Source organism: Vombatus ursinus, unplaced genomic scaffold, assembly GCF_900497805.2.
Source record: "Vombatus ursinus unplaced genomic scaffold, bare-nosed wombat genome assembly UNPS02014821.1, whole genome shotgun sequence".
NCBI classification, from domain to species: domain Eukaryota; kingdom Metazoa; phylum Chordata; class Mammalia; order Diprotodontia; family Vombatidae; genus Vombatus; species Vombatus ursinus.
Genome location: NW_020954599.1, coordinates 50,454,401 through 50,480,031, shown reverse-complemented (window position 1 = coordinate 50,480,031; position 25,631 = coordinate 50,454,401). Strand labels below are relative to the sequence as shown.

At 36.9% G+C, this 25,631-nt stretch overlaps 1 protein-coding gene across 1 annotated transcript; it reads right to left on the bottom strand.

Annotated features, from left to right (window-relative positions):
- Positions 1 to 510: 510 nt before the first annotated feature.
- LOC114024315 (histone PARylation factor 1) lies at positions 511 to 25,191 on the bottom strand. Its single transcript, XM_027837312.1, has 8 exons — positions 25,021 to 25,191; positions 20,037 to 20,196; positions 14,842 to 15,031; positions 13,766 to 13,864; positions 10,916 to 11,066; positions 7,187 to 7,274; positions 2,798 to 2,970; positions 511 to 854 (listed from the first exon to the last, which is right to left on the bottom strand). Exons 1-8 carry the CDS (start codon positions 25,066 to 25,068, stop codon positions 723 to 725), a joined length of 1,041 nt encoding a protein of 346 aa, XP_027693113.1. The 5' UTR covers positions 25,069 to 25,191; the 3' UTR covers positions 511 to 722.
- Positions 25,192 to 25,631: the final 440 nt, after the last annotated feature.

Genomic DNA, 25,631 nt, shown 5'->3' with positions numbered 1-25,631 from the left:
AGATGGAAAAGTCTTGGGGAAGTTTCTGACTTGCCTATGGTAACAGCAAAAATGAGTTGGGAGCTTAAAACTCAAACCAAATGAATAACATTTGAGGAATTGAGGATTCTAGCTTAAAGAGGGGGGAAGAGCAGGGAGGGGATGACAGTCAACCTCAAAAATTAGAAGGGGTGCCATGCAAAACAGGGATTAGTTTTGTTCTACTTAGCCGTAGAGGTCAGATTTTTGTTCAACATGAGCCTCCTAACAATCAGTGCTATTCAGAAGTACATTGGCTGTCTCAAGAAGGCAGTGGGTTTCCCTCAAGCCATAGCCCTTCGAGTAGTTTGGCTGACCCCCCCCTTTTTTTTTTCTGGGGAAGGCGGAGTGGGGCAGGGAGGAGGAAATGTTAGAGGAGTTCTTGTTCAGAAATTTTCATTCTCTGAAGGGTAAGTGTGGGTCCACCCCAGCTTTTGAAAGCTTTACACTGGTTGATAGTCTTTTACTATTCACATATTAAAAAAAAAAAAATTTGGCTTAATTTTATAAGCTTTATTTAATCAGTTTTCAAATTCTTTCAAAAAAGAAAAACCAAAACTATTTAATAGTTTAGTGCTCCAAACATTATCAAACATTTAACATTTTAAAACATTGCTTTGTGTACCATCTTTTTCCCCCCTTCATGTTGCAAGTTGATCTAACATTTAACATTTTAAAACAAACACTTTTATACCATTTCCCATTCATGTTGCAAGTTGATCTACATTTTCTTTGCTTCTGTTGGCCAAATGAGCTTCAATGATCTCTGCAAACAAATTCCTCTTCAACAGCTTATAGGCAAGAGGTAGAAGCTGACCAATAACCTTGTGAAAATACTGGAAATTAAAACATAAAAAACTTATCCAAAGATAACACAGGCGCGTCTATAGCAGTTGAAAATGTTATCTACTGAACTAAGCTTTCTTGCTCTTAAGTCTATTACAAATCCATTGACATTTGGTTTAAGTATAAGATAGAGAGAGAAGCTAAGCAACTTTGTTCATCAGTGTAAGTGAAAACGGGAAATGGAAAAACCATAATTTTATATGTCAAGTAGGATTTTTATACCAGAATGTTTTAACACTATAGTGAAGAAAATTTAGCCAAAAGCATCAAACTTGCTGCCTGCAAAACTCCTGAGTATAGCTAGAACCAGACTAAAATGTAACTGGGAATGTTGAACTAAAAAAAAACACAACACATAAAATACCATTTTTAGTGGAGTTTGGCACCACTATTTAAACAAAACCAAAGCCATGGTAATACAAATTGTTTTCCCTTAGATTTTGAAAAGAGAAAATTAAAAAGCAGGTTGGTTTTATAAAAACATGAAAAGACTAGTATGAAATAAGGCAGAGTGAAACAAGCAGAACTAAAAGAACATTGTATACAGTAATGGCAATACTACTTGAAGAGTAATGAATGACTATGCTATTCTGAATAATACGGTCATTTAGATCAACTACAAAGGAGTTGGCCTTCTCTAATGTGGACTTGGGAAAGAGGGAGGGAGACAACTTGGAACTCAAAATGTAATAAAAAAGTATTTCTAAAAAAGACAAAAAGTATATGAAAAAGTTTTAATTAAATGTATTTATGAAAACAATGAATTCTAATGCATAAAGCACTGAGACTACTATATGATGTAAACTGAAAACATTTAAAAACGTGATTTTTAAAAAAAATTTTAATTTGTATTTTAATTTCAAATTTAATTTTTATTAATTTAAATTAATTTAATTTTTAATTTAATAAAGCTTGCTTTTAATGCTTAATGCAAAGCAGATGTAAACAAAAGATTTTTAAAGAGTCCAGAACACAACACAAGGCAACAAGACTGAATGACATTTCAGTTGTCATCTTAATACAGATCCTAATCTACAATCTATAATCCTAACATACATCCTAATGCAGCAAAACCTCCCTGGCTCTGCTATCCAAGGGATCTGTAAGAGGCTCTTGGCGTCTCCTTTTATTTCCCCCAACAAGAGTATAACCAGAGATAAAGCCCAGCAGCATTTCCTTGATTGTGATCAACTGAATTGTGATTCAATATAAAGGATATTTTTTTCCTAATTCCTTTCCTTTTACTTCATATTTCAAACATGACAGTTTTAATAAGGCAACATGCCATGAAGGATAGAATGGACTCTAGGTCAGGAAGAACTGAGTACAAGTACCACCTTTCACTGATAGATTTAGGCTGAAAGGGACTTCATAGAGGTCACTGAATCCCAGGAGACTCAGTGACTTGCCCTGCCTGTCTTACACAGCTGGAATTTGAATATAGGTCCTTGTTGATTGCAAGCTTACGGTTTTATCCATTTACACCACAATGCTTCACTCCCTATGTGACTCTGGGTTAAATATCATTTCCCCTCTAGAAATTCCCTAATACTTAACTACTGGGTCACAGAGTTTGCACCTGTCTTGGTAGATTTCTTTATAAAGAAATCTTTTACAATTTTAAGTAAAGACTTAAAATTCTCAGTGAAGTGAATAGCAAACACAAGCTAACATGCTAATGAAAAGCATATAAAGGTCACAAACTTTAGTAAGTGTCCTAAATTTCTGGAAATTCATTTTATGGGAAAATTAACTTGGAGGCAAAATATTTTATATTAACACCACACTAATTACTCAAATCTGCAATGCATTTGCTAGCATACAAATGAATTTCAAATAATATAAATACTGCTTAAAGTACGACCTGAATTGCCACACTACCCTGAAATACATATGCATAAAGAAACTGATACAGTATTGATGTAGTACTCACCTGGGAGCCATAGCAAAAAAGGTCAATTCCTAGCTCGAGTCCCATTCCATAGTCACATTCATCATTAGCAAATTGAACAAAAGTCACCATTTCCTGAATGGGGGCAAATGCTTTCATTCTTTGCTCATCGCTTGAAGCCTCAACAATCATTTTGCAAATTATCTTAAGATTAGCTGAAATGAGACCACATTTAAATAAGATTGCAATTTTTCAATGTGATTAATGGGTAGGTTACAATTTTTTTTTAAAGTGGAAAATGTGTTTATTAACTTCTAAACTTCCCTCATAAAAGGCCATAAAAAATTCTCTATTTTCATTATACATGAGTCTAACTTCTTTTTACATAGTTACAATGGCATATATATTTATAATTTAGCTTTTCATAATACATTGTTAAAGTACATCATGAGTTCTGTTAAATATTCATAAGCACTCATTTTCAAGTCAAATACTTGGAAAAAAATTTTTTTCTACGTACACAGTTTAGGAGATTAGCATAAAATGCTCTTTATTAAGAGATGTATATTTATGTATATATACATATACGCAGACACACACATACACATATATATATATGATCAGAAGATCAACAGAACATTTGCTAAAATTTCAGTATTTCTATGCAGTGTTGCCTGTCTTTTTGCTTTGGTCACACATAAACACAATCCTTTAGTCCTGAAAATTAGGTCAGTATAAATGTAGGGCCATATTAGTTCAGCTAGCTGTTGTATCAAACTAATATTCTTAGGTTACAAATTTTTATATGAAACATCTCAGCAGCAAAAAGACCCACAGAACCTCTAGTATTTTATTTGTAATGACATAATCTTGAATGTCAATTTTTTAGTCTTCCTGTTCAAACTAACATTGTTTTCACTTTGGATTCTGATGAGAACATGACAAAGTATATCCCTTTTATTTTAAGTACATTTCACTGGGTTTGGTTTCAGTAGTAAAAGTTTTCATAGGCTACTTCATAATAGCAGGAGAGAAAGTTATCAGAGAAGAAAACCCTCTATTCAAGAGAAACAATTAACTGAAGGGGACATTTTAGCCACGTTGTGTTTAGTCGTGTCTGACTTTTCATGAACCCATTTGGGATTTTCTTGTCAAAGATACTGGAGTGCTATTTTCTTGAGGCAAACAAGGTTAAGTGACTTGTCCAGGGTCACATACCTAATAAATGTCTTGAGGCCAGACTGGAACTCAGAAAGAGGAGTCTTTCTAGCACTCTATTTACTGGGCCACCTAGCTATGTTAGACCCATAGAAAGGGCTGAACTGAAAAAAAGCTGCCTGTGTACTTTTTCTGTACTCTTGTTTTAGCAGTAAAGCCTTTAATGAAAAAGGTGTTCTCCAACATAAGAAAAAAAAAGATCCATTCCTGAAGATGAAGAACTGAGGAAGTCAAATGAGAGAGCTGAAAGGGACTAGCACAGCCACTTCATTTTACAGATGGGGAAGTTATAGAGGTATTAAACAACCGGCCTAAAGTTACGCAAACTAGCAGCAGATTGAAGACTAAAATCGAGATTTCTTGATTCCTACTCTGGTCTTCTTTTGTGGTATAGGGGAAAGGGTTCTGAATTTGGAGTCAGTAGACCTGGGTTTGAACTTTGACTACACTGAAACTCTCAGTAGGGCATTCATTTCCTCATCTTTAAAGTGAAGGCACTAGACCAGATAACCTCTAGAGATATCTTCCATCTCTTAAGTCTATGATCCTACTATTTGGTGTGTTTCTGAAAAGGTTTCTGAAACTACCCACTAAGTGAAAAATATATTAGAGGAAAAAAAAAGATTCTATATACGTTGTAACTACACAACACCTAAGAACTCAGTCACATACTGAAAGAGAAAAAAATATCTCATAGGTTAAAAAATAAGAATGAAACTGAACACTCCCTTTTGGTTTGTCCTTTGTTCTCACTTTTTTTTTGATGAGGCAATGGGGTTAAGTGACTTGCCCAGGTCACAGAGCTAGTGAGTGTTATGTGTCTAAGGCCAAATTTGAACTGAGGTCCTCCTGACTCCAAGGCCGGAGCTCTATCCATTGCGCCACCTAACTGTCCCTTGTCCTTCGTTCTTGAAGAAGACCATGACACTTTGGCAGGGACCTATTGAGGCTGGTGACTTTGCACAGTCCTCCCTCTCAAATCAAAGTCAATTTCAAGTCATGTCATCATCTGCCTCATGGCATGGTCCTCCTTCCAGAATGAAGGACAAACCGTAACCTGTGAGTATTCTAAGCTGCCTGAATGGACCCAGCTGGCCAGTTCCAGTTGGGCAACTCAGCTTGTCTTCTCTTCTCCTCTCCCCTTACCCGAAGGTGTTCTGCCCAAAGGATGGTAATTTTTGATGGCCGAAAGCTACCTAGTTTACTTGGGTTTTATTGACTAGATTTCTTTCACAAAGACCAAGCCTTAAACCCAGGTCACTCTGGATTGAACACTCCCAAAACTGGTGAACTACCATGTGATGTGGGAGGGAGAAAAGAGCATGAGGATTGGCTACCTGACCTGAGAATCTTCAATTTGTTGTTATATGGATTTTACCAGAAGAGCTCTTTTTTTTTTCCCTCTCTGGATATCTAAAAAGGTTCTGTTTCCTTATCTTTATTCCTACTGCTTCCTTAAAGTATCAGACAACCTTCATGGTTTAGTGGAAGAATATGGATTGAAAGCCACTGGATCTTACTGTCTGTGTGATTATAAGCAAGTCCCTTCAGTTTCCTCAGGGGGTAATAACAAACGGCGAACTACTTCACATGGTATTATAGATTATACACCTCTATGTAAGTGTAATTTTTGTGTCCTTTTCTCATGTATAAAACAAGGAGACATTTAAATGAATCTGAAACTTTTTCTAAAACTATGAGGCAATTCCTCATAAATAAGGCTCTTGGCCAAGCATTCTCTTCACCTTCCACATCTTTGGAAGGTCACAGGCAGATAGATCCATTTTCCCTGGGACTATGTGGAGACCATATGATATTTCATTTCCTACTTAATTAATGGAATAATTGTTTTTTAACCAAGTTCTAAAAGGACTGAAGTAATGACAGATATCTATTATGACACTTTACAATTTACAAACCATACAACCTCATGAAGTAGACAGTACAAGGAGAAGCTTCTGGCTCAGAGACTGTGAGCTTGTTCAAAATAACAGAATGAGCAGCAGAAGTTAGACCCAGAACTCTAAGACTCTAAGAACTCTATGCTTTCCCCTATATCAACGTGTCACATAATTTCAATTTTAGCACTATTTTGGAACATACTGAACAGTTTTTTTATCAAAGTTATAGAGTTTCCTTTCAATTTTATTTTTAAAAGTCTGCTACATTCTAAAGCACCATTTCATTACTTAAGCAGCTGAACATTTCCAGGCCCACAATGGAAGCTGAAAAAAATAAACAGGACTAACTTAAACTTCTTTTATTATTCATTCACTGTTACTCTCATAATAAATTCACACAAACTGTTGTGATTTCCATACCATGACTCTGCTGAGGACTGAGGAGGAGCATGAATTGATTGTTGTTCAGGACAGCAAGAAGACTACCGGGATACTAGAAGAGCACACAGTCTGACACACAATCCTACCTCAAGCTTCCAAATGTTCTAGACATACTTTCCCAGATATAAAGACATGTTTAGTCTTTATATTTTAGAAAAATTCAACATTATCTCCTAATTACCACCCTGTATTCATTGAAGATCTAAAGGTAGGGCTGCTAAAAGGTACCTGTTGGAAGGAATCAGGGTTCTAGTTCTGATGGGAACAGAAATCTAAAGGAAACCAGAAAGAACGGGGTACCGTGTGTGTTGTTGCCAGGGAGATATTAGGCCACAAGGATAAAATCAGATCTTTTCTAAATGACCAACAATGTTTCACACCTGTCAAAATCATTGTTTTTCTGTATGAAATCACTGCTATAGACAAATAATGAAAAATCAGGGGGGGACCAAGAAGGAAAAAATAACTTAAACATTTACTTAGACTGGAGTTCAAATCCAGCCTTGGGCACTTGCTAGTTGTGTAATCCTGGACAAGTTACTTAACCTCTGCCTGCCTCAGTTTTCTCAACTGTAAAAAGGGGATGATAATAGTGCCTACCTCCCAGAGTTGTTTTGAGGATCAAAAGAGATACCTATGCAGTACTTATCAAGCACTTATCACAGTGCCTGGCACATAGTAGGCATTTAATATATGTTTGTTTCCTCCTTCCTTCTAGACTTTTCACTTGGGATCTCCCTAGATGAAAGGAGTGCTCCACACTAATAATCCTATTTCCTGGCAAATTCCCAAACTTTACAAATTAAAGCATTTAAACAATACACAATACACAACACACACACATACACTCTCTCTCTCTCTCTTACATTACCATCTGTTTCAGGGAGGTCTCTGTATCCAACATCATTTTTATCTATCGGGACAACCAGGCCTGCACTGTGAAAAGTCTTCGTCACTACCTAACACAAAGAGAGAGAAAAAAGGTACTTAATTTAACCCTGAGAGAAAGAACTCAAATATTTCTGACCATGTATGACCATGACTTCAGGAAAATAAGACCCTTGGGCGAAAGGATTATATGTAATAATTTCCTCCATACAAAGCTAGTTAAATATCAACTGTGTGAATTACAATACAGTAAAGCAACTAGTTTTTTAATCAACACACTGGCACACAAATCTGTATCATGCCTTGTCCTAACACCAACAAACTGTCTCTGGAAGGGAAAAGAGTACATCTCTAAAACCACCAGGGTCTAAATATTTTTCTTCCAAGTGATATCATTATAAACTTATATCTGAAAGAAGAAATAAGAAAAAAGAAAAAGGAAGGGAAGGAAGGGTGGGAGGGAAAGGGGGGAGGGAGAGGGAAGGGAAAAAGGAGAGGGAGAGAAGGGCCAAGTAACAAGAAACTATTTTTATTTCGAAAATTCAAGTTCTCAAATTGCCAAAATGGGAAGACTTAGGAAGATAAAATATCTCAATTACTAAGTATTTCAACATTTTAAAATATACCATTCTAGCCCATAATATTCCTGTTTTATTTGATTAGCTACAACTTCTCCAAGAACGCAGTTTGGTTCATTCCTTAGCCTATTCTCCCTATCTATAACTCCCAGGGCACTATTCTGATACAGTTATTCTTTAAATCATCTGCTTCAACTACTTTAAATTTCTCTTAACAGAAGTCCAAGAAAAATCAATTAAGATTTTTTTACTTCTTACTAAAAAAAAATCCACTAAAATTTTCAGAGACAGAAAGTGTTGTCTCAAATTCTTTTTTGATGCAAATGTACAACTCACAAGGTATTAATCATATAGAGGTACCAGGTGGAAGGGCATGACCAAAGTAATATTTTAACTAGATTAGGGGTGGAGAGAGAAGGAAGAGGACTTTCAAGGTATAACCCATCCATAGAACACTTTCTTCCTACTTATTTCGCCCCCCCCACCCCAACTCCCTTGACTTACTCTATTACTTCACTATCTAATAACTTTTCTATACTGATTCCTTAAGTCTTCCCATACTACTCCATCTCCTCAAGGGTCACCATCAAATCCCCAAACTTTTCCAAAGTTGCTATCCCTCTCTTGAAATTTCTCCAAACTTGTCTGAGTTTTCTATTACTAGTTTGAACAAACATACTTTAAGGCTACAATCTTTTAAAGTATCATATACATTGCTACAATATTATCATTGGCTTGTTGCAAAATAAATGTCATTTTCCAAATAATAATATATGCTTTTAGAGTATAAATTGCTATAATCCAAATTAAAGAGTAGGTATAGGTAAGAACCAATCATACACTTTCTAATGATAAAAATATCCTGCTATTTCCTCAAGTATCCCTAAATTCCAATATAAGACTATTTTTGTCTAAACTTAAAAATACTTTTGTCTAAGCTTATAATGAACCCCAAATACTTAGCACTCAGATGCTTAATGCTTACAATTGACTGAATAAACTATCACCCAAAGGGAAAAAAATATACATGTAGTTACCTGCAATAGTTAATTGCTTATGTTCCTACCCCAAATTTGAACCAAGATAGCAGGCTAGTAATATCATTATAGCTGTGATTTAGATAAAATTTTTAAAAACTTAAAAAAGACTCGTGGGACTTTATGAGATTCAGTCTCCCTGGGCCACTAAAAAGTTATGGAAGGAAAATATTCCTGAGGGGGAAGTAAATTATTTTATCTAAGCCTTTGTTTCTCTCAGATCAACTCAGAAGTGTATCTGGAAGAAAGTGAAATATTTATCTTCCCAGAAGCATAAAGAGTGACTGGAAAGTAGTAGGTGAGCCATCTTCTATGAAGCCAGAGCAGAAAGGTCGATTAGTATGTCCACGTATTTTTGCTATATGTTAATTTCACTAATGTCTGGAAATAATTTGTTTACATAAAATCTTTGTCAAAGAAAGATATTATTCTGGGTTTCTGCTAATAAATAAAACAGTACTGCTAGACAAGACCATGAGAGTTCATCTAGTCCAACCCCCTCATTTAACAAATGAAGAAACTAAATTCTCAATTCACCCAAGGTCATATAGTTAATGGGAAGGTTGAAATACCAGTTCTCTTTTAACTGTACCAAGATGTCCTGTTCTCAAAGTCGAGAGAAAATTCACCAATTTAGGTAGTGTGTGCTTATTATCTTCTTCTTAGCAGTCAATAAATACTAAAATAAACTAAGCTTCCTCAATTGGAATGAATGACTACAGTGAATTTCATGTCAATTTGACATCAATCAATGAATCTGCTAACAACTTTTCCTGTTTATGACTATTACCTCAAGTACCATCTTTAGCCAGATTTACACTTACACACTCTCTCTTCATTATTATGATGATGCTAAGAAAAAGAGATAGCAGTAAGACCAGAAGTTATGATAAATCATACTGGGATTCGCCATGGTGCTAAACAAGATCAAGTCCCATCACTATTGATTCTAAAACAATTTTGATTGCAGGAAACCTTATGAAAAAGAGTATGTCAGAAAAAAAAAGTCTGAAGATAAAATAGAAAGTTGACACATCTTTTCTCATCAGGGCAGCAGCAGCTACATACCACTGCTATCTAAGCACCATCCTTGCAGATGAAATGTTAGGACAGACTGAAGTAGAATTAGATTGTTTCAGGGGATTAAGGAGGTACAGTCATATACAACTTACTTAAGAATGAAGTATTTTACCTTGCCTGGACTCTACAAATAAGCTATCTATTCATTGTGGTAAGAGACTAAATAAGATACCCTCATATTCCAAAACAGTATGAATACACTCACCCTGATAAGAACCTTTTCCGTAATAATGCCTTATATTTTCTCCAAAATAGCAGAATCTTTCTGGCTGCCTATAGCTAACTTCTCTGTTAAATATGAGAATGAGTTTACTAACAAAACAACAAAGGGAGCCACATCACAGCAATATCAGCTACTTACAAAAGAGATGCTTACATAGCATTCATTAGAAAACTACTGAAAGGAAATATGCTGCCATTAATGTTAAGGGAAAAGGAGGTAAGATAGTTTATGGTTACACAGGAGAAAGAATTGCTTCAGCATCATTCTTCAAAATGGAACTAATGGCTTATGCAAATGGTAAAGAACTCCATTACTTAAGTCAGTAGTAAAACATTCAACTGCACAAAACTATCCCCAAAATGTCACTTGAACCACAGTTCATCTTAAAAATAAAGAAGAATCCATTAGTAGAAAGTAAAAAAAAAAAAACCAAACCAAAAAAAGTTTTCCCTTGCCTTCACAAAATGTTAATTGGATAAAAAAAAATTAGAAAACGAGAAGTAAAAACTGGTTGGTATTTGTTCTGATGGTAGCAAAATCATTATCAGTGCAACAGATAAGCATCTACCTTCTGAGGTAAGGCTGCAGACAGAGCACATTTAACAACCCAACAGAACCATTCACTCTTCAGTGTTTCTTCCTGGTCAATGAGGTGATCAGGAAGCCCCAAAGCTACTGTTTGGATAACAGTATCCAGCTTTGTTTAGGTTAGGGATAGGGAAGGAAAGTATTGGTGTGAGAAGAAAGCAAAAAAGTTTCTACACAGGGATTGGTTGAACAGATTTAATCCATACTTTTTTATCTCTCTGTTTCATGCTCATGCTTTTTTGTTCCAAGGAATAACCCAGCTTTCTGGCTGCTTCTGTTAGTTTTTCATTTATGCTCTGTAAAAGATCAGTTTTCTTTTTATCTGTTTCCTCCTGAATTTTTTTCACCAAAAATAATCTGAAACAGAAGGGGAAGATTTCATTAATATTCCAAGTCATAAAAAAACTGTTAGATGTTTACAGGAAATATTTCTGCTACTAAGTTCACTCCAAAGTATAGTATAGTGACAGTTTAAAAGGAGGAATATAATATATTCACACTATGTATATTAGAGAATAAACAGGGTGATTACTGACAAACATTTGATTCAATAAATATTCATTAAGCACCTACTAAGTATAAGACACCACAGATACAAAGACAAGACCAAGGTGGGGAGAAATAACATGTACACAATTAAATATAAATTACATACAAAATAATACTAAGTAATCTGAACAAGGAGATCATACTAACAAACTTGGAGAATGAGGGAAATTGGGAAAAGCCTCATAAAGGCAGTGGAACCTAAGGTATGTCTTAGAAGAAGGAAGGGATTCTAAGAAAAGAAGGTGAGGAAAGAGTCCATATATGAGGGATTCCCTATGAAAAGGTGCAGAAGAGAGAAGAATGCTGTGCAAAAGGAAAAGCTAACCAGTCTTTTAACTAGAAATAATGGAAGAATAATGTGAAAGCTAGAAAAGGATGAGTTTTAGATACTAGGCTGAGGATTTTTTATTTTTTTAGCCCTAGAGATGATAAGAAGCCATTGAAAGGTTGGTGGGGAATATGGGTTGGATGGTGGAGAGGGGGAATGTGAAGTGGAGAAGGAGGGGACTGAAGAGAATAACATGGTTAGATCTCCATTTCAGGAATATCAATTTGGCAAATATTAAAGGATGGATTTGAGAGAGCAGACAGATCAACAAGAGGCTATGGTGATAGTCCAGGTGAGAGATGATGAGGAACTGGACTAGAGGCTGGACAGACAGAATCGACAAGGCCTAACAACTGGCTAAATATGGAGGATGAGGAAGAGAAAGGAGACAAAATTCCAAGCCTGAACTTTCTGTTCAGTCATATATGAACAACTGACCAATACCACCCTCACAGATACAGTTTTTAAGGCTAAATGTTCCCAATAATTCATTAGTCTTTCTTCACAGGACTTGCTAGCTAACTGTTTTATCCTTGTCTCTTTTCTCTATCCTTTACTAGTTCTTTAAAAATTTTACTTTTAAAAAAGGGGCAGCTAAGTGGCACAATGGATAGAGTGCCAGGCCTGAAGTCAAGAAGACTTCTTCCTGACTTCAAATCTGGCCCCCAACACTTACCATGTGACTCTGGGCAAATCATTTAACCCTGTTTGCCTCAGTTTCCTCACCTGAAAAATGAGCTGGAAAAGGAATCCTGATCCCAGGCCCAGTGTGCCATCCATTACACCATCTAGCTGCTCCTAGGTGAACCATTTACAAACTGATAAACAGTCAAGGGATATGAAGACGGAATTCTCAAGGGAAGAAATACAAGCTATCAACAGCAGTATGAACAAATGCTCCAAACCACTAATAGAGAAATACAAATGGAAGCAACTAAGTTTCACTGTATAGCCCTCAGATTAGGAAAGTTGACAAAAACATAAAATGACAAATGCTGGAAGGGCTTCATGAAAAAAGGCACATTGAAATGCAATGCTGAAGCTGTGAATTGGTCCAACTATTCTGGAAACCAATGTGGAACTATGTCCAATCAGTTATTAAATTATGTATCACTTTGACCCAGAGACACAATTACTGGGCCTAAATCCCAAAGAGAACAAATAAAGACAAGGTCCCATATGCACATTTCATGGTTTTTATGGTAGGAAAGAACTGGAAACTAAAGGGTGCCCGTCAATTGAGGAACGGCTGAACAAATTACCACATATGAAGGTAATATAAGGCTAACAAGAAATGAAGAAAGGGACAGTTTCAGAGAAACCTGAAAGACTTGTAGGAATTGATGCAGAGTAAAATGAACAGTCAAGAGAATAATTTATACTATAATAACATTGTAACAATGAACAACTTTCAAAGACTTAAGAATTCTGATCAAAGCAAAGGCCAATCATGATTCCAGAGTACTAATGATGAGGCGACAGACTAAATATACAAAATGAGACACATATTTTTCAAAATAACCAATGTGGGAATCTGTTAAAAGGTTTTGTTTTTCTCTTTTTCTCCCAGTTGCAAGGTGGAGAGAAAATAAATGCCTGTTACTTGAAAAAAATGTAATTAAAAAAATAAAGCTAAGATAGTGATAAAATGTCAGACAGCATATTACTTTCAGTGCATCAAATTTTTCTTTCCCTCTATGTAACTAAAATATCTTAAATTGCAACATCCTTGAGAAATTTTGATTAAAGTATTGTTATCACTAAATTAAGTCAAAGTATAGGATACCATCCTGAGATATATTAAGTCAAAGTATAGTATACCATCCTGAGATATGAGATATACCATCTGAATAACATTTTAAAGAAATTAAATCTTACATTAAAAAATTATTTTATTCTAGCCTTATTAATACTGTAACTTCAGATAGGTTTGTCTTTGGATATTTAATAGTGTCCATAAATTATATCAAGATCGAAAATTTAGCATTTCTGTTCTAATACAGTGATTGGGGCAACAAGGAATGAAAACCCCAGTTTTCCTTCAATCAAATATTTTACTGGTAGTAAAAGAACAAATTGATTTTTTAAAATTTTCTATCTTTTTTCCCAATACTTCAAAGTAAATGAAATTACTGTGAACCACAGAACTAAGATAGAAAAAAAAAGTATTAAATCTTACTTGACTGCAGCAAATACATTGTCTCCATTTTGAACAATTGTACAATTTATCTTTGCCTCATTTACGCCAACACATACAGGAAGTTCATCAGGTGAGTCTCTGTTAAACACAAAAATATTGAGATGTCCATAATATTTCTTGCAATGGGAATTCAGCTGCTAGAGCTGTCAATTCATGTCTGTAAACTTCCCTTAAAAGGACATGGAACAAGCTGCTAGGTGCCAACATTTTACTCAATCGTGTCTCAGTATCTGCTTTACTGAATATGGTCATATCTTAATGACTAGTAACATTTCAGGAAGCAAAATGTTAACAACTTGGTTCTTCTAAGAACAGGACTTAAGAACAAGCCTAAAACTGGACTAAAACCTACTTGTCAGCTTCTAAGAACAGAGCCTATAGAAAGAGCAATGTTTTATTCATCTCTATCCCACAAAAGGATTATGGGACAAAAGGAGTTAAAATAGAAAAGGACATCAAGGCTGTGGGTATATATTTCTTCTACCTTCCCTCAACAATTAATCCTCTTGAATCTATTGTCCTACCTGGTCTTTTGGTTAAATGGTAGCGGTTCTAACTGGCTGAGGTTGATAGAATTTTCTCCAAATCAACACTGCTTCCCTTTTGGCTAGATACAAAAACTTACTTTCACCCAACCTGGATAAGAAAGTTTTTTCTCTTACCAAGGCTTCTGTTAACACATGGGTGGCATAGATGGAAAAAAAGGAAGTGAGGTTTCCAGCATATTTCTTATGGTCCCATTTTATAGCTCCCCTGTATTTTTGGTAATTCATTGAGGATTCTCATAGTTCCCCAGAAGAAAACACAAATGCAGAGAACATTGCAAGAGTTCACCTATCTTAGAGAGGAGTTGCAGTGGCTAAGGCAAGAAAAATAGCCAAGAGACCAAACTCATTACTTTTAGATGTCCACCAAGCTAAAGACAATGTGTCATTCACTGAATCATAGAATTCTATTGTTGGGAAAGACCTTGGGTTAGTCACGTGTACATCTACTGACAAATGGTAAAGACATACTAGTTGCTTTCTGAGAAGGGGGAAAATCAAGTTTCTTACCTAAAATACCCCATGTGATACTGAGTTTTGTCATCTCCACTAACAATGGTCTGGAACTCAGGAGGATCATAGTAAAACCTCCAGTGAAGGTTAAAATTTAGGTCTGTTGATTTGTTTTCCACTTTGTGTTTTCCAGAAAGGATATCAAAAGGACCAACAAGTTGGAGTCCAAGGCTTGTTAACAGGGCATCTGTAAATGAAATTAAGTACACAAAGGGAAAACCAGTTTCTGGCAGGAAAGCAGTATTAACAATACTTTCTATTCAATTGTGTATTTCTAAGTAATAATCTTACAAAAATGACAGTTTTCAACATGAAACAGATCTTTCCAGTAGCATATGAAGATTGTCAATTCAATTCAGACGTTTATCAAAGAACTGTTTTGTGCAGGGCACTGAGCTAGCCTCTAAGATGAGCTGTTTACAACCACCTCCTCAATTTCTTTTCTACCATTCAAACTTCTGGTGACCCAGCTTTCACTCTCACCATTCTACTGAAACTGCACTGCTCTTTTTTTGGGGGGGGTGGGGGGATGGTAGGCAATTGGGTTAAGTGACTTGCCCAGGGTCACACAGCTAGTAAGTGTTATGTGTCTGAGGCCAGATTTGAACTCAGGTCCTCCTAACTCCAGGGCCGGTGCTCTATCCACTGCATCACCTAGCTGCCCCTACCGCACTGCTCTTAAAGGCTACCAGTAACCTCTAACTGCTACATTTAACAGTCTTTTCCTCAGTGTTCATTCTCCTTGATCTTGTCACAAATGATACCTTTGTCTACTCTCACTGCTGAAACCCCTTGGACTCTGGGATAGCTGTAATTTTGGTTTTCCTCCTACTTTGCTCACATCTCCTCTACTTTGAGGGTCTTCTACCTACTCTATGTCAGTTTTCCCTCCAAATTCAGAACCCAGTCCTCTCTTTCTCCCTTAGAAAACTCATCTGCTCTTATGGCTTTCAGCCACTGCCTCTATGTGAATGATTTTTATTATTCAACCAGTAAGCATTTAGTGAGTGTCTACTATATTCTTAGGGGCCAAGGATCCATAGACAAAAATACAACAGTCTCTGTCTTCCAGGAGTTTGCAGTCCATTGGAAGAGACAACATTAATGTAAGTATATACAAAATAAATGCATAATAAATAAAAGGCAATTCGGGAGAGGTATCAGAGGCTGAGGGGATTAGGAAAGATAAGGAAAGAAAGATAGTGCTTGAGCTGAATTTTGAAGGGAAGACTTTCAAAAAACAGAGATGTGAAGGGAGTATGTGAAGCATAATGATGTCTCCTTATGAGCCATTTACAGTCATTGTGGTCATGGAGAGACAGGCAAAAGTAAAATCAGCTTGGGTAGGGTAGGAGCTCTAACTTGTCTTCAGTTGAGAGATCTGGACAATGGGTTCTCTATCACTAACCTCCCTGCCTAAAGATGAGGGCAGACTACAGATCAGAACCCACATTACACATTCATCTCCCTCTCTTTAGTCTAGGTCATGTTGTCCATGGTTCTTTATTCCAAGGCAGCAGGTAGCTACACCTTGTTCCCTTAAGTATTCACAAGCTTTTCCCTAAACTTTACCCTTGGAGAGGAAATTGGGACAGAAAAACAGATTAGTGCTTCCCTTTGCTGGGGATCCATAAAAGAAATTACTCTTTAATTTGCCAGGACTTTCAAGCAAAGGGATAGTTAAAAACATAGTATATTTGTCAGAATAAAAGGTAAATATGTTCAAATGACTTTGTGATCCCATTAATGTGGCTGCTCCTTCCAATGACGCAGATGGCATCAATAAATGGATTCATCCATGCCTGTCCATCCTGTAGTACTCTTGATAATGCCTTCCCTCCATTAAGTTCACCCCAAGGGGTCTACCTAAAATGCTGCAGGTCTTCGTCACATTCTCCTAATATTGTTAGGATAAATGAGCAGAGGCGGGTGTACCTCTTGCACAGCCCACGTTCCTTTTTTGGTCAGTTATTTCTTGATGATATCCTTTACTCTTATTCTTCTCTGAAGTTCTTTGTTATGTGCTACAGCCTGCTCAACACCCAGTAGATGAGTCTCTCCTTGCAGCCCAACAATCTTTGCAAATTGTAGTTTTCCAGTTGTATGACTCACAGTCATACAACATCACTGATAGAATAGCAGTATTAAAAGGTAAGTCTTTCAGGGAGAAGTTGGGGTCACTAAAGGAGCATTGCAATTTCCCATAGTCCAGCTTGTTTTCCTCCTCCTCCTGCTTAATTCTGGGCCCAATTCACTGTCCATTTTCAGTTTCTAAAGATAAACATACTGAAGGATAAGTGTTGTTCATCTAATTGAATGCCACAGTCCAGACAATAAGCATTCTTTATCCACTCGGTAGTTAGGCCAAACTCTTGAGTTATGAATGCCTTGTCCAAGAAGTTTTAAAATATGGAGCCTGAGCCAAACAACGAAATGAAATCTGTAATGAGAAGTAGCTGGAGGACCTCACCATCTATGAGGTCCCTTCAACTCTGACTTTGTGCTAAATCTGCTATCTTTATAACAAAAATGTCTCTCTGTGTGTGTGTGTGTGTGTGTGTGTGTGTGTGTGTGTGCCTCACCTGATATTAATGATCAGAAAGCCATACGTGGTTCTATTATATTTTTCAAGGAATCTTGCATAAATTTAAATGACTCATGGGAGCTATCTTGTTGTGAGCCTTTAAAACAATATTTTGTTCTACCAAATCAAAACAACAAACAATAAACACTGAATGATTTTATATTCTCTTTCAGTCAACTATATGATGGTAAAGGTTGTCTATCACAAAATAGTGCTTGTGAAAGTCAGCCTGTTCTCTAACAACACCTGCATCAAGGACATACTTGATGCATGTGTATATTAGTCACATTTTATGTAAAACAGAAAGCAAGCATACAAGCCAGTTACTGTTCCAATAAAAAGCATAAAAATGTATGATACATATTAAGTAAAATGGAAAGGTAAGAGGAATAAATGTTTATATAGTGCCTATTATGTACTCAGCTAAGCACTTTACAAATATTATTTCATTTGATTCTCACAACAATTCTGAAGGTAGGGTTTTTTTTTTGTTTTGTTTTGAGGAAAGGCATATAAAAGAAATGATTTTTTTACATTTCTATTAAACATATTTTCACATTAGTCATATTGTAAAGAAAAATTAGAACCAATAGGAGGAACCACAAGAAAGAAGAAACAAAACAAAACAGAAGAAGAAGAAGAAAAAAAAGAGCAAATAGTATGCTTTGATCTGCATTCAAACTCCATAGTTCTTTGTCTGGATGTGAATAGCATTTTCCATAGGAGACTTTTGGAGATGTCTCAGATCCTTGCATTGCTGAGAAGAGTAAGTCTATCAAAGTTAGTCATCGAACAACATGGCTGTTACTGTGTACAATGTTCTCCTAGTTCTGCTTATTTCACTCAGCATCAGTCCATACAAGTCTTTCCAGGTTTTTCTGAAGTTCAATTGCTTATCATTTCACATAGCACAATAGTACTCCATTACATTCATATACGACAACATGTTCACTCAATTTCCAATTCTTGGCCATCACAGAAAGAGCTGCTATAAATATTTTTGTACATGTGGGTCCTTTTCCCATTTCTTAGCCAGTACCAAGTAGGTTTTGTTTTTTTTCTTTTTGGTGAGGCAATTGGGGTTAAGTGACTTGCCCAAGGTCACACAGCTAGTGTCAACTGTCTGAGGCCATATTTGAACCTAGGGCCTCCTGACTCCAAGGCTGGAGCTCTATCCACTGCTCCACCTAGCTGCCCCCAGTATCAAGTAATTTTGATGACTGCTGCTTCATAATACAATTTAAGATCTGGAATGGCTAGGCCACTTTCCCAAGCACTTCTTTTCATTAGTTCCCTTGATATTCTGGACCTTTTCTTCTTCCAAATGAATCCTGTTATTATTTTTTCTAGCTCTAAAAATAATTTTTTGGTAGTTTTATTGGTATGGCACTGAATAAGTAAATTAATTTAGGTAGAATTGTCATTTTTACTATATTTACTATAGTAAATTGTCAATTTATTATATTACCCATGAGCAACTGATGTTTTTCCAATTATTTAGATCTGACTTTATTTGTGTGAAAAGTGTTTTGTAATTGTGTTCATATAGTTCCTGGGTTTGTTTCAGAAGGTAGACTCCTAAATATTTTATAATGTCTACAGTAACTTTAAATGGAATTTCTCTTTCTATCTCTTGCTTTTGGGCTTTGTTGGTAAGAAATAAGAATGTTGATGATGTATATGGGTTTATTTTATAACCTGCAACTTTGTTAAAGTTGTTTATTATTTCAAGTAGTTTTTTACTTGATTCTCTAGGATTCTTTAAGTATATCATCATATTATCTGCAAAGAGTGATAGCTTTGTTTCTTCTTTGCCTATTCTAATACTGAAGGTAGGTTTTATCTACCTTCTGCAACTACATTTTTCCAATTTTGAAGGTGACAAGTACAGCATCCATTCATGTAGCTGTTAAATACTGCAACATGTCTGGATGAGTCTTTATAAAGTTCCTAGAAATTGTAAACAAAGTAAGTCAAAGAAAATATCTGTTTACAGAATATTATATGGAAAAATGTTTTTATTCAAAGAGCATAACATCATAAATGAAGAACTTTCTGTAGCCACCAAAAGTTTATCTCCCTCCACTTAATCCTGAATACAGCCAGATTAATTTTCCTAAATCACAGTTTTTATCATGTCACTTCATTTTTCAAAAAGTCTTCAATGACTTTCCATTGCCTTCAGGATACAGTTCAAATTCCTAAGGACATCCATCATCTGACTCCACCTTATCTCTCCAACTTTCTCTTCCACTGCTCCCCTATATTAAAACTTCTGCTCTAGTCAAGCTGGTCTTTTTTTTTTTTACCTCCATGTCTTTTCCAGGCATAGAGATAAAAATCTGTCCAAATGGGAAGTATATATACTTTACATAAAAATTTAATTTAAAAAGCACAACCAAAGTTTTCAGAAGCTTATCTTACATGATGAAAACTATTTTCCAGTATAGAGATATTCATCAGTCCTTTGCCTGCAATGATCATTAAAAAAAAAAAAATCAACATTAACCTATATCAAATTGACCAAAAGTTTTAAGCACATTTATATATTTTGTTTATATTTCCCCTTAGTGGTGTCTATATAAGAAGGACTTTTGAGGCTCCTTACCAGCTGGTTTTTCAGAATCAAGTTCTTCACAGAACTTCCAAAAGTGATAGAAATCTTCAGGCATTGAGAGCTTATAGAGATTTTCCACTTCTTGTCGAAGATCATCAGAGACATCTGCCCGGGTAGACCCTTTCTTCTTCATGTATTTTGACTTTTTATGCTACAAATTGGCATAAAAATTAGATGAATTCTCAGACAATAATTAGAACTTTCCCCAAACACCAAAGTTTTCCATCCCTTTTCTGGATATGACAAAACTAGATTGATTTTCTTTGCAAACACAAAGGGTTTGGTGTGTACTTTCTAAGAGGAAAATTTCAACCTTTTGGGGGCATGGGAGTGAGCAGGGAATGACTGTATCTGCTAGTGGAGAATGAAAGAGAAGGGGAGTCAATTTGTGAAAGGTATATACTTTATTAAGATAACAGAAAACAGTAACATAGAAATAATAAGAAAAAGAAAAGAGAAAGGCAATAAAAAAGCAAAGAGAAGAGAGGGGCCCTCTGATTTGCTTAGTTTTGTAGTGTGTTAAAAAGGGCTTTATGTAAATAGATTTCATGTTAATCATGGGTCAGGGCAACTGCAGAGAGGGATGACATGAGTCACTGAGGCAGCAGAGGCTTTTCTTCTGGGTCCTTTCTGGCACTATTTCTGATGTAGCCATTCACAACTACCTCCTAGCTACTGTACTGTGCCTATGGAAAAAAAAATATGTACAGAGATTAGCACATATGCATTAATGAAGGGTGGGAGGAAGAAAGAAAGTAGAAGGAGAGAAAGAAAGACAGAAAAGACTGTAAAATAGGATTTCTTAACCCAGTATCTGTGAACTTAAAAAAAAATTGTGATAATTGAAACTCAATATAATTGGCTTCCTTTATACTTCTATTTAATTTTATACATTTAAAAATATTATTCTAAGGAGAATCTGTAGGTTCTGCTAGACTGCCAAAGGGGTCATGATACAAAAAAGATTAATAACATCTTCCATAAAAGAACCATACCGGATTGTGTCAGTAATAGTTTTCTTTTACAAATAAAGACCACACATACCTACCCCTTCACATCTTTTGCATGAACAAAAGTAATGAAACTAGGATAAAAAGGGAAGTGATTAACTGGGGGAAAAATCTTTGCATCAAAATTTTCAGATAAGGGTCTGATATCCAAGATATATAGACAACTAACAAAAACATACAATACCAAGAGCTTAACACCAATAGATAAATGGTCAAAGATTAAGGTCAAACAATTCTCAAAAAAATTACAAGAATTAGCTACCATTTAAAATAATGTTCAAATCACTGATAAGAGAAATGCAAATCAAAACAAACTTGAGGTTTCACTTCCCACCCAGCAAACTGGCAAAGATGGCAAAAGATGTGAATTTTAAATGTTAGCAGGGTTGTGGAAAGATGGGCATACTAATGTATTTTGGCGGAGCTATAAATTAGTCCAGCCATTTTGGAAAGCAGTTTGAAAATATATAAATATAGTGACTAAAATGTCCATACCTTATGACCCAGATATTCCACTGATGGCAAATGGCCCAAAGAAGTAAATAAAGAGAAAGGCCTTCTATACACCAAAATATTTTCAGCAGTACATTTTGTGCAAAGAATTATTAACAAAGTAGATGGCCATTGATGGGAATGGCTAAACAAATTGCAGCACATAAATATAATGGGATATATTAATTAATTGTATTTTTATTTCTGGTGCTTCTTAGTACACTGCCAAACACATATTAAGTGCTTTAAAAAATGCATTATCTAATCTAATCATAGAAAAGAAACTGTAACAAATAATGAATTGCTGGAAAGACATGAATTACACAAAATGAAGTAACCAAACCCTTCCCCGTTAGAAGGTAAACTCCTTGAGGGCAGGGGCTATTTTTTCCTTTCATTGTAATCTTAATACTTAGCACATAACAGTAAAGTAACATACAACAACATAGGTCGAAAGAACAACAACACAACTGAACATTAATGCTAGAGAAGATGAGTTTTGAGATGTTTATGGGACAGCCAATTCAAGCTGTCCAATAGGCAGTTGGAGACATGACATTAGAAGTCAGAAGAAAGACTGGGGTTAGATCTGAGAATCGTTTGCTAGAGATAATAACTGAATCCACAGAAGCTAATGAGATCACCAAGTGAAATAATATAGCTGGTAGAGAAAAGAGGGCTCAGGACAGAGCCTTAAGAACACTCACAGTTAGGGGAGTGGCCTGGATGAAGATTCAGCAAAGGAGATTGAGGAGGGGTCAGACAGGTAAGAGAACCAGGAGAAAGCAGTGTCACGAAAACCTAGAGAAGCAAATATTAAGGAGAAAGAATGATCTATAGCACCAAAGGTTGTGCAGACAGGTTGAGAAGAAAGCCACATTAGGAAGTTTTTCTTTCTACTAAATCTAAATTTGCTTCACTGCAACTTCCATCCACTCTTCCTAGCTCTGCCTTCTGGAGCCAATCTCTCTTCCAAAGGGAAGAAGTTAGAGAAAGCATATTTGGACTCAACAAAAGTAAAAAAGAAAAAACTTTCTGAAGGGTTGTCTCCAGAGGATTTCCCCTCACCAGGGACTTTTCCATTGGGAACTTTTCAATCAAGAGTGGATGAACTCTTGTCGAGGATGAAGTAGAACTCATTCTTGGTCAGGTATAAATGATCTCAGAACCCCAAGGGTTTGTGAGTCTAAATTCTAAGATGTCATAGTAGGAAGCCCTCAAGCTCTTTGAGAGCAAGTATAGTTTTTTTGTCATTGTATCACCAGAGCCTATCACACAATGCCTTGCACAGTAGGCATTTAGTCAGTAAGTATTTATGAAGCACTTAAGATGTATTAGGTGTTGTTCTAGGAACTGAAGACACAAAGACCAAAAAAGGCCCTATGCAAAAAAAGTTCACATTCTATTAGGAGAAGCAACAGGCACACTTATACATAAGTACAAAATACCTCTAAAGTAAATACGGAGACACTAGTAGCTGGGGGAAGATCAGAAAAGACTTCATGTAAGAGGTGAAGCTTAAACTGAGCTTGAAGGAGGCTAGAGATGCTAAAGGGTGGAGGTGAGGTAGGAGTATACTCTGGGCATAGGAGTTCACTTCTGCAAAAAGGACAGAGACAGGAGATGAAATACTGTGTCTATGAAATAACAAGCAGACCTGTTTTAGCTATACTATAGTGTAAGTAATGGGAACTACTATGTAAAAAGCCTGGAAAGATGAGGTGAATCTAGGTTGTGAAGGGTTTTTTTTTAAATACCAAACTGTATTTTATCTTGGGGGCAATGAATAATTGGTGTTTTTTGAGCAGGGGAGTGACATGGCCACATCAGTGATTTTGGAAAACTTTTGACAGCCATGTGGAGTGTGATTGGAGAGACCTGAAAACAAACTAATAAATGTTTGTTTATTGAATAAATGAATTTTTATCCTTCCCTTAGTTGTCCTTGCAAACTCAATGGGGACTCAGGGCAAAAATTATACGGTTGTAAGTTTAGGGCTCGGAAGCCTTCTAATCTACCCTTCTCATTTTAGAGAAGGAAACTGAGGTTCAGAGAAGTTAAGTGACTTAATGATAATACAACACTTAATAAATATGTGCCAGGCACTGAGCTAAGCACTTTGCAATTATTGTCTCATGTGAAACTCACAACAACCCTGCAAGGTCGATGCTGTTATTATTCCTACTTTATGGATGAGAAAATTGAGGAAAAGGGATTAAAAAAAAAAAAGTAACTTACCCAGGGTCATACTGGTAGGAAGTGCCTGAGACAGGATTAGAACGTCTTAGCTCTTTTGGACCCCAAATTTCTATCTCATTGCACCATCTAGCAGCCGATTTATGGCTAGAAGGGACCTTGTGAGGCCAAAGAAAACAAATCCCTCATTTTGTTGATGTGCAAAAAGTGGATGGCAGATTTGAAGTGCCTCACCCAGGGCCACAAAGCTAGGAAGTGTCTGAGGACCGATATGAATAACAACAACAACAACAATAACGATAATAACAGCTAACATTTATACAGCTCTTACTAAGCTCCAATCACTGGAACACTTTATAATCACCCCATTTGATCTTTACAATCCTAGGAGAGAGATGCTATTATTCTCATTTTACAGATGAGAAAACCGAGACAAATAGAAGTTAAGTAACTTGCACAGCAGCTAGTAAGTATCTGAGGCAGATTTGGATTCTGATCTTCTTGACTCCAGGCAATGTGCTAAGCAGTTTAGCAATTTTTATCTCATTTGATATTCCCAACAACCCTGGGAGTTAATCCAGTTATCCACCTGGGAGCTGCTATCACTGTCCCCATTTTAAAGTTGAGGAAATTGAGGCATACAGAGGTTAAATGACTTGACCAGGGTCACACCGCTAGTGTCTAAGGCAGGATTTGAATAATAATAGCTGTACTATGCTAAACGCTCTATAATTTTTATCTCATTTGATTTTCATAACAACCCTGGGAGTTAGGTGTTATTATTGGTCCCCATTTTACGGCTGAGGAAACGGGGACAAAGAGCGGTGAAATGACTCGCCCAGGGTCACACATCTACTAAGTGTCTGAGGCTGAAGTTGAATTTAGCACTTCCTGACTCTGGGCCCAGGTTCTACGGCGCCCCTAGCGGGAATACGATGACTAACATTCCAGAGCCTGAAGGAGGCTTAGATCCCTAACGTAAGGGATCCTCATCTTAAAGCTGAGGAAACTGAGGCCAAGGGAGGGGAGGTGATCTGCCCCAAGAAAACTCATCCAGCGACAGGATATACCCCCAGACCCCCTGGCCAGGGGTCGGGCAGCTCCGCAGGCCTTGTCCGGGGCGGGGAGATGGAGATGGAGATGGGGGTGGGGGTGGCGAGGAGAGCTCTGGGGCTCCCGCGCCCAACCCGGCCGCAGCCTCCCACACGGACCACTCCTTAAATGGCTCCGTCAGAGCCCCTGAGCTCCCCTCGGGCCCCGCTTTTCCCAGCGCCTACCTGCGACCCGGCCCCATCTCCAGACTTGCGCTTCCTGCTGCCTCTCATCCTGTCACTGCCTGAAAAAGCAGGGGCCTCGCAGGAACCTTGCAACCGCCTCCTGCTCCGAGTACCAACGCCAACTGCTTCCGAGGTCAAGAGCCGCAAGATCCAACCAATCGGGAGCCGACTTTATCGCCTCTTTTTCCACAAACTCCCTTCCACTTGCCAATATAAGGAAGAGACCCCGCCCATTCAACGGTTTCCATGGTGTTAAAGGAAGCCCCTCAGACCTATCAGGTCACTAAGAGGGCAACATAAGCCCCGCCCCCAGGGTGCTGTGGCCCCGCCCAGTAACATGTGTTTTGAGCCCGGGAAGAAAGGTCCCGCCCATGCCAGAGTTCCATAGAAGGAGTAAGGCCTTGGGTCACGGGCCTCTGCTTCAGTCAGTCAGTCAATAAACATTTATTAAGCACCTCCCTTGTGATAGGCACAATGGGATTCAGAGAAACTTGCATTTTTATGTTAAAAATTTTTCACTGAATAAATAGTTAATTTTTTCTCCTTCTTGGCCCCCCAAGGGCAGCTAGGTGGCCCAGTGAATAGAGCTCTGGGCCTGGAGTTCATATCCA

Excerpts from the sequence above, each read along its gene's own strand:
- LOC114024315 (XM_027837312.1), bottom strand. The coding sequence starts at position 25,068 with ATGAGAGGCAGCAGGAAGCGCAAGTCTGGAGATGGGGCCGGGTCGCAG. Across the intron at positions 13,865-14,841 it reads TATCACATGGGGTATTTTAG|AGACTCACCTGATGAACTTC; the intron begins GTAAGAAACTTG and ends TGTGTTTAACAG. Across the intron at positions 855-2,797 it reads TTTTTTGCTATGGCTCCCAG|TATTTTCACAAGGTTATTGG; the intron begins GTGAGTACTACA and ends TTTAATTTCCAG.